The 16,644-nt window shown below is 35.5% G+C and overlaps 1 protein-coding gene across 3 annotated transcripts in view; it reads right to left on the reverse strand.

The window, feature by feature from the left end:
• Positions 1-16,644, reverse strand: part of LOC123310151 (glycogen synthase kinase-3 beta-like) — a 76,155-nt gene that overhangs the window by 52,653 nt on the left and 6,858 nt on the right. For 2 of the 3 annotated variants that reach the window (XM_044893555.1, XM_044893556.1), the window contains exon 2: positions 11,664-12,023. The exons of the other annotated variant lie outside the window; for it this stretch is intronic. In XM_044893555.1, the coding sequence (XP_044749490.1) occupies positions 11,664-12,000 (337 nt within the window). In that variant the 5' untranslated portion in view covers positions 12,001-12,023. The remainder of the gene's footprint in view (positions 1-11,663; positions 12,024-16,644) is intronic. 3 annotated transcript variants of the gene reach the window in all.

Genomic DNA, 16,644 nt, shown 5'->3' on the forward strand with positions numbered 1-16,644 from the left:
GACTGCAGCATTATCGACCCCATCTTGTGTTACCTCTTACCCTCTCATCTCGATTCTCCTTGGGTGTACATGATGGCCGAAGAAGGGTAAGACGACGTCGAGGAGAAAGACGTGAACCTCGTTTTGATGTTGAGCGTCATGTACACCGGACAGTAGGCGTTATGGTATGGGGTGCTATTGCACATGGAAGTAGGTCACCTTTAGTCTTTATTTGAGGTAACATGACAGCGCTGCGTTACCTTCAAGAAATAGTGAAGCCATATGTTCTCCCTTACCTTAACCGGCTCGAGAATCCAATATTTCATCAAGATAATGCTCGACCTCATGTTGCTCATGTTGTTAGTTTAAACTTTTTTGAAGCGAACCATGTGAATTTTTTGCCATGGCCGCCCAGATCCCCCGATATTTCGCCCATAGAGCATATTTGGGACATCATGGGTAGAAGGCTTGGAAATTTATCCCAGCCCCCACGGACTTTGACGACTCTGAGACATGAAGTACAGGTAGCTTGGGATAGTATCCCTCAAGAAAAAATAGACCATCTTCTTGCATCAATGCCAAGCCAAGACGTGTTGGGGAGAGTATAGATAACCGCGTTGGACAAACACATGATTAACAAATTTAATAAAAAAATTGTAAACCTTTTGGTTTTTTTCTCAAAATTTTAATCATTTACTCCTTGCTACACTATCAATGTTTTACCAAAAAAATTTGAAATTTAAACAGCTCCTTCGGGGTGTTGCAGTTTCTTTGTCAGTTAGTTTTTAAAAGTATAAATTCGAACTCAATAAGTTTTACAACTTCATCCATATAATACCCAGAAGAATAAACAGGGTGAGCGTTTGACAGTAGTAGACAAAAGAATCACTTTTTTCTGTATCAAGTTTCTGTATCAAGGCCCTCTTGAGCATTAGCTCATGTGAGTAGGAAAACAAGAGATGCAACGACGAAGAAACATCTCGAAAGTTCGCACCGAAAATCTGGCAGATATTTAACCTCGTTTCGAATTAAAGTAGTTACTTCCTCCCACGCCAGTTCACGGTTTCAAACAAGATTCGAACATAAATATGTAAACCTATTACCTTCATCAGGTTTCTAGATTAGCATAACGAGTGCACTTATCAGCTTTGCGGTGATAATGCCAGTTATTATGCGATTAGAACTGAATATATATAATAATAACGTCTCGTCGTTTGTAGCTGCGGCAACGTTTCGATGTTTCTGCATTGTCAAAGGTTCATTCGCGACCGTCAACTATTATTTAATGAAATGAGGAAAGCGCCGAAGTGGGGTTCTGATAAAAATAAATCCGTCATCAGCCCACTAAACTTGTACAGGGTGGGCAAAATTGGTGATACCTGAACTACAACTTTTTAACCCATCGCGGTAGAAGAAAACGAAACGAAAACAAAAGAAGGAATGCAGTTGATGGCATTATTAGTTTCTCGAAAAAAGACGACCGTAATGTGCCATGCTTTTTCCTCTATCTCGTTGGGTTCAAAAAGTTGTAGTTCAGGTATATCAATTTTGCCCACCCTGTACAAGGTATCCCAAATAGGGAACACTTCTTCTGACGAAAATGATCTTTGAAACGTCACATTTTGAAATTACCATTTCAACCGTTTCCCAAAAATAATTATTTTAAATACTTAAAAATGAAAATTAAAAATGGGTATTTAAAATTTAAAGCGTTCCGTTTCTATTGCACAAGTTGGCAACATCGACTAAAATATGCGTTGATAATAAAGGACAACAAATACACTATCTATCTTGATGAGATAGACAAAGATGGCTGTCTATGAAGTCTGAGACGAGCGAGGAAGGTTGTGACATTTTATGGAATTTTTATGGCCGGTTGCTGTTGAGGCTCGGCAGTGAGTAGGCGCCTTATTATGGCTGTACATCAACAGCTGTTATTTTATAAACATGCCATTGTTCTTTTCATTTTCTAGTAGGCGCTGTTGCCAAATCGTAAACTAGAAACGAAGCGATTTAAATTTTAAAACCTCATATTTGAAAAATGATTTTGAATAGTTTCTGCGGTGCATTTGAAAAAATCATGAATGAAACTCATACTTATTCAGTGTACAGGGTGGGCAAAATTCGTTGTCTACTGAAGGGATCTCGAGAACTATAGCAGCTAGAAGAAAACGGACGACACATTCTCGAGCTCTTTTTTCTTGACTAATCCAAAACTGAAAACCGATCCAGCCTAACGTTCATAGATTTTGAGTTATGGACGAAAATTGAGAAATTGTCATTTCCAATGAAGCTGAATAACTTGTTTATTTGAACTCGTATTCGAAATCCGTTGTTACATTCTACAGGCACTTTTTTATGAAGAATTCGAATATGATATCATTAAATTTTTTCATCCAGTCATTTTCGAGATACGACAGGGATTTCCGATTTTTCAAATGTAAACTATAGTTGAAAGTTATCTCATTCTGCTGCAATTTTTTTGCTGATTTCAAAAATGTGTCATATGTGGCTATTCACATGAATATAACATAAGAAAAAAAGTTCAATACTGTTTCCTGCTTTTCGATTCGATGTTGAATTTTTAGTAGGCTGGCGTAACCATAGCAACCGTTGAATATGCATTATATTTTGTGAACCTGAGCCTCTATGATTGGAATCACGGATTGCTGAATAAATATTTCGATGATTAATTTGCCATCGTTTTTTCTCGCGATGTTTGGCATGCTTATCTTACGATGGTACTCAATTCGAATACTACCGTGGACAGACGTACCTATTTTTCATCATCTTACTCTTGTAAAAATCATAATTATAGATAGCTTTCGTATTTCATTTATATTACTGACTCTTTAAGTTTCTTTCATGAATTGAAAAACGATAACTGAATAAATTTTCTTCTTTAATAATCAGACGAAAGTCTTTTACTCTCTTTTAAAGGATATCGATCTCGATATATAAAAGAAAAAATTATTCGACATTCTGTGATTCCTATCACACAAGGATGAGTTCACATAGGATTATGTGGAGTTCACAAACCATAATGCATTTTCACCGGACGCTATGGTTACGGCTAGCCTACTAAAAATTCAACAGTGAATCGAAAAGCAGGAAAAAGTATTGAATTTTTTTCTTATGTTATATTCATGTGAATAGTGACATATGATACATTTTTGAAATCAGCAAAAAAATTGCAGCAGAATGAAAGGACTTTCAACTATAGTTTACATTTGAAAAATCAGAAATCCCTGTCGTATCTCGAAAATGACTGGATCAAAAAATTTTGCAATATCATATTCGAATTCCTCATAAAAAAGTGCCTGTAGAATGTAACAACGGATTTCGAATACGAGTTCAAATAAACGAGTTATTCAGCTTCATTGGAAATGACAATTTCTCAATTTTCGTCCATAACTCAAAATCTATGAAGGTTAGGCTGGATCTGTTTTCAGTTTTGGATTAGTCAAGAAAAAAGAGCTCGAGAATGTGTCGTCCGTTTTCTTCTAGCTGCTATAGTTCTCGAGATCCCCTCAGTAGACAACGAATTTTGCCCACCCTGTAAACTTGCATATTTATGCTGTGATAACTCAAATTGAGGAGAATTCCCCATTGCTTATTTCTGGTAGTTCTCGACTATATCAGTAAAAAAGGGAGTCCTGGGCTCGATTTTCGTGAAAAGTCGATTTAGAAAATGTGCTATAACTTTTTTATTTTCGAAAATATCTTAAAACGATAAAAAATTTCTACAGGCAGTTTTTCAAATTACAACCTACATATTCAAGTGTTTCAGTCGATTCTTCTTGGAAAAATAGCAGGGGTTTCCTGAATAAACCCCATATCTAACAGATTCATCAATGAAAAACTTGATATAAGGGAAAAGAGCAATTTCGAACTACTTGATTCTACGACTTCTGGAAACCATTGAATAAAAAACTGAAATTTGGTGTTCCGATAAATAGTTTCGACATCCTCTGAATCGTTGATGAATTCTCAACAATCTCAACAAAAATTTTCGCACTATTAAAACAATATTGGCACTATATGAAAATAATGATTTTTCAGTGTATGAGCCTTTAAAAATTCCACACCATCATCATACTCAATGCCTGATTCCTCATTTCAAGTACAACCCTGCAATGAGTTTCAGATAATTGTTCAACTGTACTTATAACAGTTGGGTTTTGAGGAAATGCTCAGAAATTTTGGTGCTATAAGGAAAAATGTGTTCCCTTTAATACCACTTATGTTATCAGAGTGCAATTTATTATTAATCAATGAAATATTGAAATTATTTATCCGAACATGGAATTCCAGTTTTTTCTGTGGTTTACGGAAGTTAATAATAAAAAAGTGAATAGGTGTGCTATTTGAAATAAAAAAGTAGTGGGTGTTTTCCGGCATAATCGTAAGATTCAGAGATCTGAAATATTTCAGGTTGAAAGTTCATTTTAGAAAATAGCAACAGGCAATGTTATGACTAGATCTCCATAAACGTATAACCGAGCGTCTAACAGGCTATCAGTGTATCAACCTGTATAGCGTAAGTTCAAAGGTATAATCCGTTTCTTAGAAATGGAACAAGAAAGGACAGGACATGAAAAAATATCATTGTGGGTGAATTTCTAGCTAAAAAACTAACCTTATCGATCAGCCATCCTGTTTCCCTATTCAGGCTCAGATGATAGAGAAATGATAGAGAACAAGTAAGAAAACCGAGTGCTGAAATGCTTTCACAAAATGTTTTGATTGGACTTTTTTCACTGGCATAGATATACAGGATGTTTCATAAACATTGCGAACAAATTCAAGATATAAATCCTGAAGTCGGAAAGGTCAGGAAATGCTTCGTTTCCAAGATGAGGGCATTATTTTCCAAATAAAAAACGAATTCGACGATCCAGAGGAGAGCGCTGGACTCTAATTTGAGGAGATTTTGATATAATAAAATTGACTTTTCGATTGCTCTATGCAAGTATTTTTTCGAATAACAAACGGTTTTTAATTTTTCACTGAAAAAAGGTGCAACCTAGAGAAAAACGCAGGGACTCTTTTTGTTCTGAATTGAATAAGAAATGTAAGAATGAATTCAATTCCGGAAAAGGGCACTGGGGTAATATTTTTTCTTCAAAAACATTAAAGTCAACGGCAGTGACGCACGCCACTGTAATAGCTAAAGACGAGGGATTCAACGTGAAATAATCACCTTAATGAGGTGTCCATTTTTACCAAATCTCGGTCAAATACCTCGAACCATTTCGAAAATAACTCAGAGAACAATATCCTGAATTTGTTCGCAATGTTCATGAAACACCCTGGATTATTTCGAATACTTTATGCCATATTATCAATATGAAACCATATTTTGGGTCTTCTATGTACCAATTCCAACATCAAAACTTGTTCCATCCTGACATTTCCAAAATATTTTCACAATCTCTCCCTTACGATTCAAATGTTCCATTTTCAATTTTCTGACCTTGTCGTGTTTCAGATATCGCAATAAAGAGTTATTTTAGGTACCTGCTTGAACTTTCGACGGCGACAAATTGTAATGGTTGCTTTCGTCATCCAAAGGTTCCTGGGTATCTCTCCTTTTGGCCATACTGCTTCAACGTGTCATCTGAATATGGGCAATATATGTGATAAACATCTCAAAATAATTTAAAACTCACTTCTCCAAAACAACACCAAATGGAAGTTTCTCGCGAATCTATCAAAAATCCAAATCGGGTAATAGATAGGTTAAAATGCCTTCGAATTTTTGACAGGAGACATCATGGACTACTTGAGGAGTTTCTCTTGTGTCATGCTCGTCGAGGGAACAATAATTCTATGTTCAATAAGCATGACGTTGATCGAAAAAGGAATTTCATTTCGATTTTGCTCTGTGCGTTCGAGATCGTTCATTTCTTGAAGGTTATTTAGGAAATTGAAGCTTGTCCGAAAATTTTCTTGTACAGGGTGTTTACTAAATGCAGGTCCGAAAAATTAATATTTGGTGAAAAAACATGAGGTCCAATAATGAACCTCATTATCACTGAGACCTTGGAGAATTTGTCAAAAAAGGTACTCCTGATCCAAGGCTCTAGAAAGAACAGTTTCCAAGAACAACGGCCTCGTGGAAAACACTGACGCATTTTTTTGATTTATTATTTATGTTTTATACGACTAATGACTGGATCTACTTTCGTAGGATAAAATATTCCATGTTGCGTTTGTGCTTCTTTAAATTGGTCACTGATATGTAATGGACACTTTCACATAGACATAGGGACATGACTATTTCCATCTCTGCATGAAATAAGGTCAAAAACAGTGAGAGAGAGAAGCTGAACATCAGGTCAGCAAGTTGTGTTTTTCTAGAATTTTGATTGGTCCACACTCACGTAAATGTGAACAGAAAAGAGACACAGGTATTGGCCTGACGATCATTTCTCTCTTTCTATGAAATACCCAATTTGATGCTGGTATTGCTCAGTCCATATCTATGCACTTTCATTATTATGTTTTCAAAGCATAAAGCGACTTTATTTGATCATGAAACTGGACGTAAGTAAATTAAGTTTAAACTCAAGTGTCTATAATATTGACTTCATAATTGGTTTCCAACGATTTTAAGTTATCATTTGATATTTCTTTTTGGGAATGTGGACAAAAATGAAAGTCTTTTCCCTAAATTTTCATTCATCATTATTTATCACTCAAATTACATATTTAAATATTTCTACTTATATTTCGGTTAAATGTTTAACGCAGTGAGATAGGCAACTTGATTTTCTATACAAGGTGAGCCATTTTAAAAAATCCACAGAAATGACAGAAATGAAACTTTCTTACGCCCAGTTTCATAATCAATTTTAAAGTCACTTTAAGCTTAAAGCTTTCTTCAGTGTCATTGTTACGTCCAGTTTCATAATCAAATTCAAAGTCATGAAGGATGCTTTAAAATTAGAAGGACTTCAGGTTTAATTATGAAACCGGCCGTTAGTAGGGTTAAAGGAAGCTTTAAAATTAGAGGGACTTTCATTAGGTTTGATTATGAAACCAGCCGTACATCTTTCTCTTCGTGAAAAACTAATATTATTTCGTGCTTTATGCTCAGAATGGTTACGATGACAATTCCCCACGCACAAACTACACTATTATTTGAAGACGTGAGTATTCATGAAGAGACGAATGAAAAATCAAAACTTAATTTTTTGTTAAGAAAATGCATCTTGCAGTGCTAACAATTTCAAAATATGAGATTTTATCATAGCGGTTAAAAAAAATTGTATGGTATGATTCCCTCTTAATATCTCCAGGAAAACTCATTTTATGGCAAAAATGAATGGGAGAAAATATTTTTAGTATTTCACGAAGATCAATATTCTGCAAAAATAAAATATATTGCCTGATAAAAAAATCTACATGACCTTGAAATGACCTAGAAATCCAACCCCAAGGTCAGATCACATGTCCACCTGAAGACTAGGAAAATTTTATTTGAAACATTTTCTGATCCAGGCAAGCAGTGGATCTCTCAAAATGGGTCACCCTATATATTCCAGAATTTTCATAGTGTATGAAATAATGCTGAAAATCATGAATCAAGGAAAAATATTCAATTTAATCCTGCTCAATTTCTAATACGTGATTAATTTCAGATATTGCCAAAAAAAGGCATATTTCTGACGTTGAATTATTTTCAGAACAAGTGAAAATATTACTTTCCTTTGATGATCACCTAATGAACTCACTCTGTGACAAGTTACGAACATCGTAAACAAATTAATGCATGTGGAAAATCAATCCTATATATTTCTTCTTCGCTGGATATGAATAAGTTTCTGTGCAAAACAACCTGTGGAAATTGTCAGAAAATGTAATACCGGTAAGTTTACATAACCTTGAAGTGATTCGTTTCATTATCACTTGATATTTTTCCACCAAAAAGATTTCTGGAATGGGCTGTTTCAAGTGAGAAGTATTTCAGAAAACAACGAATTTGACGTGTGAGGAAAAGCACGTATTGGCAGTCTCAAAATGTACACGAACACAAATGGCCAAAAAAATTTGGCAGTCCTAATAATACACCCAAAATAAAAGATAATAATATTTTCCCAAGACCAAAACTTCACATCCTTATATTTTCATCAGACAAATGTTTACTGAATATCTAATTTGCAGGAAAACTTTTTGATATCGACGAAAAATTTGACAAATAAATTGGATGACAACCAGAATATTCTAAAATCGAATGAATTCTTCATCTTGATCAATATTCTGGTTATTGAAACAGATTCAAAAACCGAATTTTGATTATAAACCAGAATTTAAGACCAAACAGCCACCGAATACAAAGAAATTTTGTGATTTATCGTGAAATTACATTACTACCTACTTTAGAACTTTTTATGACTTGTAGCAACATTAGGACAATATAAAACTAAAAAAAAATTGATCTTACTCATCAACTTCCTGACTCCAGAACAATCAAAGCACATGAGGCCCATTTCGAGCATACATTCACTAAAACGAAAGAAGGAAAAAAAGAAAAAAAGATCACGATTCAATTTCGATGCTATCACGATAGGCAGAAAGGGGCGTGGCCTTCTGGGCAACACGATATCCGTTTTAATAAATATATCTAATTTCCGAAGTAGGTACAAGGGTATATTGTACGCCGTCAGACTAATCAGTGTATAAACCATGTGATATAATTGAATTGGTATTCAATAATTGATGTTTGGTAAAAATGGACGGTAATTTAGGTCGATGTTACCCTCGGACACGACCAAGGTAAGACGGTCAATCCGTCCAGTGTCAAGAAATAAAATGACATTGACTCTACAGGTTGATTTGAATTAGCGGATATACAGTGTTCTGGACACTGAAGAATATTTGGAGAATTAAAAAAAAGGTATAGCATGTATCGAGGGGCGATATCAAGAAGGCTCTGTTTGAGTGATACAGGGTGATGAAGTTAATAATCTGAAGATTCTTTCTAAATTTGTTCGAAACCGATTGAAAGTGAATAAATGGTTTGACATAGAAGCTCGTATACTTATTTTTGTGTTTTTCTCGAGGAGGTAATCACAAGTGGATATTTTTATACAAGGTTGTATATATTTTTTTAAATTTTTCATTTATTCATAACAGGAACAAACACCGGTAAACTAATACCATGGATATGCCTGGATATATTGTAGATATCCATGGATAGGTATACCTGGTATATAACCTGGATATACCGTGGATATACATGAATAAATCTGGATGTACTTGGAAATGCTTTGGATGTTTTGACTCATGACTTAAATACGCATGCGCATTACATAGTTCACCGTGATTTTGTTGGTGGAGTTTCATTATTTAACTGAATGTCGGGGAATGGAGAATTCTCATAAAATTTGGGTTATCACAGCATATGCAAGTTTAAACTGAATAATTATGAGATTCATTCATGAAAAGGGTGGATATTTGACCCCATGTTTCTGCACGAAATATTGATGTTTTTGGACAAGGGGCCACTTCCTGCATTTTTGCCTCATCTTCAATATATTGAATAGATTTCAGAATGTGTCATTTGAAGCCTTAAGCTGAGGGCATCGTTTTTGATTAGACCATTCATTAATCATATCGTAATGAACGAAGCTTGGAGACGTATTGTTCACGAGAATCAAAGAGGTCTTGTCTTTCAAGAGCACAATACAAGCTGTGTGAAGCTGCCACTCCCAAATGCGAATTTTGAAACAAAAATTTCAGGGTCGTTCGTCCATCGTAGGTCCATGTTTGCCTACCTTTTTTTTTCCTTTGTCCAGGCACCGTTTGAGAGATATTGGAAAAAACTTTTTTGGTGCATTTACTGAGCAGCACCCCCAAATTGCAAAAACGTATTTTTAATGCTACAGATCATTTGTCCAACGTAAGTCTACTCTTGTCCACCCAATTTTTTCATTTGTCCATCCACAGAACCATAGAAATCCATCTTTGAAAATTTTGGGAAGTGTGAAGTTGGCACCCCCAAATGAAAATTTTTAAACCGAAATTTCAGGGTCGTTTGTCCATCGTAGGTTCGTGTTCCCTTTTTTTTTTCATTTGTCCAGGCACTGTTTGACAGATATGGAAAAAGAAGTTGTTCCGGTGGAATATTCTGAGCAGCTCACCCAAATGGCGAAAACGTGTTTTTTAGGGTAAATATCGTTTGTCCAGCGTTAGTCCACTTTTGTCCACCCAATTTTTTTTTTGTCCACCCACAGAATCATAGAATTCTGACTTTTCAAAATTTTCAAAGATGGATTTCCATGGTTCTTTGGGTGGACAAATGAAAAAAAAGTTTTTGCAATTTGGGGGTGCTGCTCAGAAAATGCACTGAGAAAAGTTCTTTTCCCATATCTCTTAAACAGTGCATGGACAAATGAAGACAAAAAGGTGGACAAACATGGACCTACGATGGACAATGATTCTGAAATTTTGGTTCAAAAATTTTCATTTGGCGGTGCCAACTACACAGTTTCAAAGATTTTCAAATATGAATTTCTGTGGGTGGAGATTGAAAAAATTCGGTGGACAAAAGTGGACTTACGTTGGACAAACGATCTGTACCATTGAAAATACGTTTTTGCAATTTGGGGGTGCTGCTCAGAAAATGAACCGAAAAAAGTTCTTTTCCCATATCTCTTAAACAGTGCCTGGACAAATGAAAACAAAAAGGTGGGCAAACATGGACCTACGATGGACAACGATTCAGAAATTTTGGTAAAAATTTATTATTTGGGGCTGCCAACTTCACAGTTTCAAAAATTTTAAAAGATGGATCTCTGTGTATGGAGAAATGAAAAAATTGGGTGGACAAAAGTGGACTCAAGTTGGACAAACGATCTGTACCATTGAGAATACGTTTTTGCAATTTGGGGGTGCTGCTCAGAAAATGCACTGAAAAATGTCCTTTTCCCATATCTCTTAAACGGTGCCTGGACAAATGAAAAAAAAAAAGGTGGACAAACATGGACCTACGAAGGACTACGATTCTGCAATTTTGGTAAAAAATTTTTATTTGGGGCTGCCAACTTCACAGTATCAAAAATTTTCAAAAAAGGTTTTCTGTGGGTGGAGAAATGATAAAATGGGGTGGACAAAAGTAGACTTACGTTGGACAAACGATCTGTACCATTGAAAATACGTTTTTGCAATTTGGGGGTTCTGCTCAGAAAATGCACTGAAAAAAGTTCTTTCCCCATATCTCTTAGACGGTGCCTAGATAAATGAGAAAAAAAGTGGACAAACATGGACCTACGAAGGACAACGATTCTGAAATTTTGGTAAAAAATTTTCATTTGGGGCTGCCAACTTCACAGTTTCAAAAATTTTCAATGATGGTTTTCTGTGGGTGGAGAAATGAAAAAATTGAGTGGACAAAAGTGGATTCAAGTTGGACAAACTATCTGTACCATTGAAAATACATTTTTGCAATCTGGAGGTTCTGCTCAGAAAATGCACCGAAAAAAGTTTTTTCCCATATCTCTTAAACGGTGCCTGGACAAATGAAAAATAGGGTGGACAAACATGGATCTACGATGGAGAACGATTCTGAAATTTTGGTTGAAAAATTTTCATTTGGGGGTGTCAGCTCACAAAAAAAAAATTTTTTCTCGTGAAGCACCGCTCTTGGTCCACCAATATGAATGAACCTAGAAACTTACGTTTACCAAAGAGATGTCCAACAATTTTTATGCATCCTATGATACTGGACCCATGAGTCGTTTTCTCACTTTTCCTCCAGCCACGCACTTTTTTACGTTTGTCCTTCTCGTCAACGGACTGGCCGTTCGTCGTATCCTCCAAATTCCACGTAGAAAAGGACCTCTTGTTCGGTCTCCTATCGTTGGCGTGCTTTTTCGGCAGCACCGCGTCCAAACTGTGACACACGCACTTCTCGAAGTGTTCCGAAGACACCACAACCAGCGGCCTCGGGGCCGACCGTCCCTCCAGCGGACTCCGCCAATTTTTTTCGCCAAGACCGAGTGGCTTAGGTGCCATGTCCGTATGTTTTGGCGATCACGCTGTAATAAATTCAATGATTCATTTCGAATTGTCGCAGAAGCCGCCTCTCTCTCTCCCATTTCATACGGAATGGTTGCACGTTCTCAAGGCTAATTAAACGGTAAAGGTGGGTGCACACTGGAGAGCAAGGTGTCAGCAGGTGAAGAAGCTGGCTTCATCCAGCGTACGAAACGTAACTTCCTGTTGACGATATGGCGATTGATGATTATTACTAAGAATTAACTGAGATCCATAACACCCGACTGCACAGGGTGATTCATTGAGAAAAGCGCGTACAAACAGGGTTGTTAGAGAACATAGACACATCGTCGTTTTTTAACAAGGTACAGGATGATTTATTGATTTTCCTCAATGGGGAATTCTCCTCAATATGGGTTATCACAGCATATACAACGGTCAAACTGAATAATTATGAGTTTCATTCATGAATTTTTCAAATGCACAGCGGAAACTATTCAAAATTATTCTTCAAATATGAGGTGTTAAAATTTAAATCGCTTCGTTTCTAGTTTAAGATTTGGCAACAGCGCCTACTGTACAATGGCTTGTTTATAAAATAACCGCTGTTGATTTTCAGCCATCATAAGGCGCTTACGCACTGGCGAGCCTCAACAGCAACCGGCCATAAAAATGCCATAAAATTTTACGACCTTCCTGGTTCGTCGCAGACTTCATAGACAGCCATCTTCGTCTACCTCATCAAGATAGTGTAGTTGTTGTCCTTTATTATCCACGGATATTTCAGTCGATGTTGCCAACTTGTGCAATAGAAACGAAACGCTTTAAATTTTAAATACCCATTTTTATTTTTCATTTTTGAGTACTTCAAATAATTTCTTTCAGGAATCGGTTGAAATGGTTATTTCAAAATGTTACGTTTCAAAGATATTTCATAAAAATATAAAAATACGTACATCATTTTCGTCAGAAGGAGTATTCCCTATTATTCAATTGATTATAATTTATTAACCACCCTACATATTTTCCTAATATTTGGTCCATATGTGATTTTGACGATTTCGAAAAGTTCTCATATCTTTTTTGTCTTTGAAATCACAGATCTGAAACTTGAACTTCCTTCGGCACTGTTATACATAGAATCTACTAAAAAAAGATTTTTTTCCAATTCAAAAATAATAAATTCAATAAAAGTTTGCATTTAAAAAAACGAAAGTTCGCCTAATGATTCGAAATGAAAAAAACTCTGAGTTCGTCAGTGGATTCTACGTAAAAAAGTGCCTGTAGAAGTTTCAAGTTTCAGATCTGTAAGTTCAAAGGCAAAAAAGTTATGAGAACTTTTGGTAATCGTCCAAATCCCGTTTTTTCCTAACTCAAAACCGAAGAATCGTAGGAGGCTATGGTTTTCATCATTCTTTGTTTCTCTGCTATGTGTCGTCAGTTTTTTTCTAGCTCTCATAGTTCTCGAGATCCCCTCAGTAGAAAACGAATTTTGCCCAGCCTGTATATCAATATTTTGAAATTTTAATCACAAATCTAGAAAGAGCAGAAAAAAAATTAGTAGAACTTCATGTATTTCGTTTTTCCGCATACAACTTTTTCGCTCCTCCACTTGAATCAAACCTGGATGTTTCGTTAATGAGGTGTCAGAAAATTGAAAAACAGTCAGATTGTCTTCCCCAAATGGATGATTCCAAAAACATCCACAGTCCCAAGCACCCTATGTCTGAGGAAAATTATCATAACAATTGTTCAGCGCAAGAAAAAATGGAAAAAGAGAATCATATGCTCTTCGTAGAAAGTATATATTCATTTTAAACGAAAGTAACGTTGGAAGAAATCTACATTTTGACGGAATATCAAAAAACTATATTTTTTAATGCACATCTAATCATTCTGTTAGCTAGAGTATGATAATTTCCCTCGTAATTTCCTTATTCTTCTGGTGCATTTTTTGTTCAATAACTTTAGGTTTATAATTGAAACAATATGGTATATCGAAATTAAGAGTATATTTATTTACTAAATCAAAGGGTACGTATACAATGCTTCATTTTATTTTTATCATCAAGAATACATCAGAAGAGATGAGAAATGATTATGATCTAGCTAAACAATGTTTAGATGTTCAACCTTGAAATTTTGAAATGTCGTTTTTTGCAGCGACGTTATTTTTGTTCAAAATAAAGTTATACCTCTTTCTGAAGGAGCAGTCTTCCTCATTTTTATATTTTTCTTCAAATGTGGCCCAATGTGATATTTAATAATTGATTGCATCATTGATAATAATAAAGGTGTCCCAGATGGCATCCAGAAATTAGAAGAATAAGAAATAGTTGATGGTTCAAGTCGAAAAAGGAAGGAAAAAAAGTTAATTTTTCAAATTTTGTGCCACCAAATTTTCGAAACATCTAAATTTGACTCAATCTAAGAAGTGAAAAAGTTGTATGCGAAAGCATACATTTAATACATTTAAACTTGCTTATTTTTTCTGCTTTTTCAAAATTTGTAAATGAAATCACAAAATTTTGATATACTGGGTGTTGTTCAGACTCAAAACCTAAATATCACCTTTTTTGAAGCCGTACCTGGAATACGATTTTTTTTCATTATGTTAATCGACACCACTCCGGACAAAGAACGTATGAATCAAATACATATGACAATATGTGTAGGGTGGTTCATATGTTATGATTCAATGAATGAGAAAAATCAATAAATCACCCCATTATCTTGGTAACAAAGAATGATAAATCTATAAAATATTTAGAAGCACCTCGGTTTCCTCCATCTACCCTGATGCGCAATTCCCAATTAATCTCCCTGTATAAAAACATCAACAAATGTGATTCCAACACCCTCTATGATGGTATGTGGCTACTTCGATTCAGATCGATTTATATCGACTGGTGTTAGGCATCTGAATTAGTTCAGATTATAATTATACAGTGTGTCAATTTGAGACGTACCACCCTTAATAGTCCCGTGGGCTATCAAAAAAAATCCCGAAAAGGTGAACTTCGTAGTTCGTAGGGGGACATTTTATACGATTGGTCCAATCAATTTGTATCAACCCTGTGAGCGTGACGACTGCAACCCCTAAATGGATAGGGGGTTGAGCGAGGGGTTGAGTGACAACTTGTTTTGAAGATACTTCGATTGCCTCTACAAAAATGGAATGCACTCGACCTTTTTTGTTAGTACATGCGAATATTCAAAAAAAGAGTGAATAATCAAAAAAAGAGTTAATAATCAAAAAAAGAGTGGAATAGTCACGATAGCGGGAGTTGCAAATGAAAAATTTTCACTATAAACGATTTTTAAAATTTTGTCCATTATTTTGTAGACAAAAATATAACCTATTTTCAATTAAGGTCTCGGTAATCGGAGCGTATTGTTACTTCCAATTCTTCTACATCTCTTGGGTGTTTTACACTTTGAATATACCCAGAGGAAACAATCTAATTGTGCCAAGTCTGGGGATAGTGGTGGATATTCCACCACCTTATACCAATCTCTTTCTCTTGAAAATTATCAGTGGGCTATAACTTCACCGAATGGAAGATATGAGGTGAAGCTCCATCTAGTTGGAAGTGAATGAGGTCTTGTAAAAACAAAAGGATGGAAATATGATTTTAAATTTAGAGAGGCAAAGGCTCTCAGATCATTCCCAAGAGAAATGGATTGGTAGAAAAGATTGAATGGCCACCACGCTCCCCAGACTTGACACCAGATTTTTTCCTTTAATTTTTTCTACCAAATAATGGACAACATTTCGAATTTTTTTATAGTAAAATAATGTTTTCATTATTTTCATGTTTCATTGCAACCCTTATTTAGATAACTATTCTACTCTATTTTATTTTTATTTTTCGAAAGAACGTAGTAACAAAGGAGGTCAAGTGTGTGGCATTTTGAAAAGGCTATCGAATTACCTTCAAAACAAGGTTTCACTCAACCCTTCCAATTTAAGATTATAGGGGTTGCTGTCCTCACGCTCACATATCAGGCTTGATACAAACCGCTAAAAAATGTCCCCCTACGAAGCAATATTTACTTTTTTTGCATTTTTTCTGATTTTTCATGGGAGCAGAGATATTAAGGGTGGTGGTACCTGGTACCTTTTCAAATTGACAACTTGATTTGTGTCAATTGAAGGGGGGGGGGAGGTTTTCAGTTTTCCCCGAGAAATCAGCATCTATTATAAAAGTTGTAGAACCGTCATTAACTCTTAGTGGGAGCGCTGAGCGTAGCACTGACATGGCACATACATGACAAAAACTATGCATAATTTTCAGATATGAACTGAGAATGACATATGTATTTCACACAATTGACACTTCTCTCAGATGTTCGATATCTGAAAATTATGCATCGCCTTTGTCATGTATGTGCCATGCCAGTGCTACGCTACTTTGGTGGGCGCTCCCCCTTAGAAATTTTGAACTAGGAGAATGATCCAAACTTTGACGGAATAGACTCTGATTAGGGCAAAAGCTAAAATTATTAAAACTTCAAATGTCGGTTCGAAAGTAGTGAAACACTTTACTACCCTGTTTTTTTAAATCAGAACAGCCAATTCTTATATTAAATTCTGAATCTACATGAAATTGTAATTTGGAAACACCCCATTTGTCAAAATTTATCTGTGTGCCTGTTTGA

Source organism: Coccinella septempunctata, chromosome 3, assembly GCF_907165205.1.
Source record: "Coccinella septempunctata chromosome 3, icCocSept1.1, whole genome shotgun sequence".
NCBI lineage: Eukaryota > Metazoa > Arthropoda > Insecta > Coleoptera > Coccinellidae > Coccinella > Coccinella septempunctata.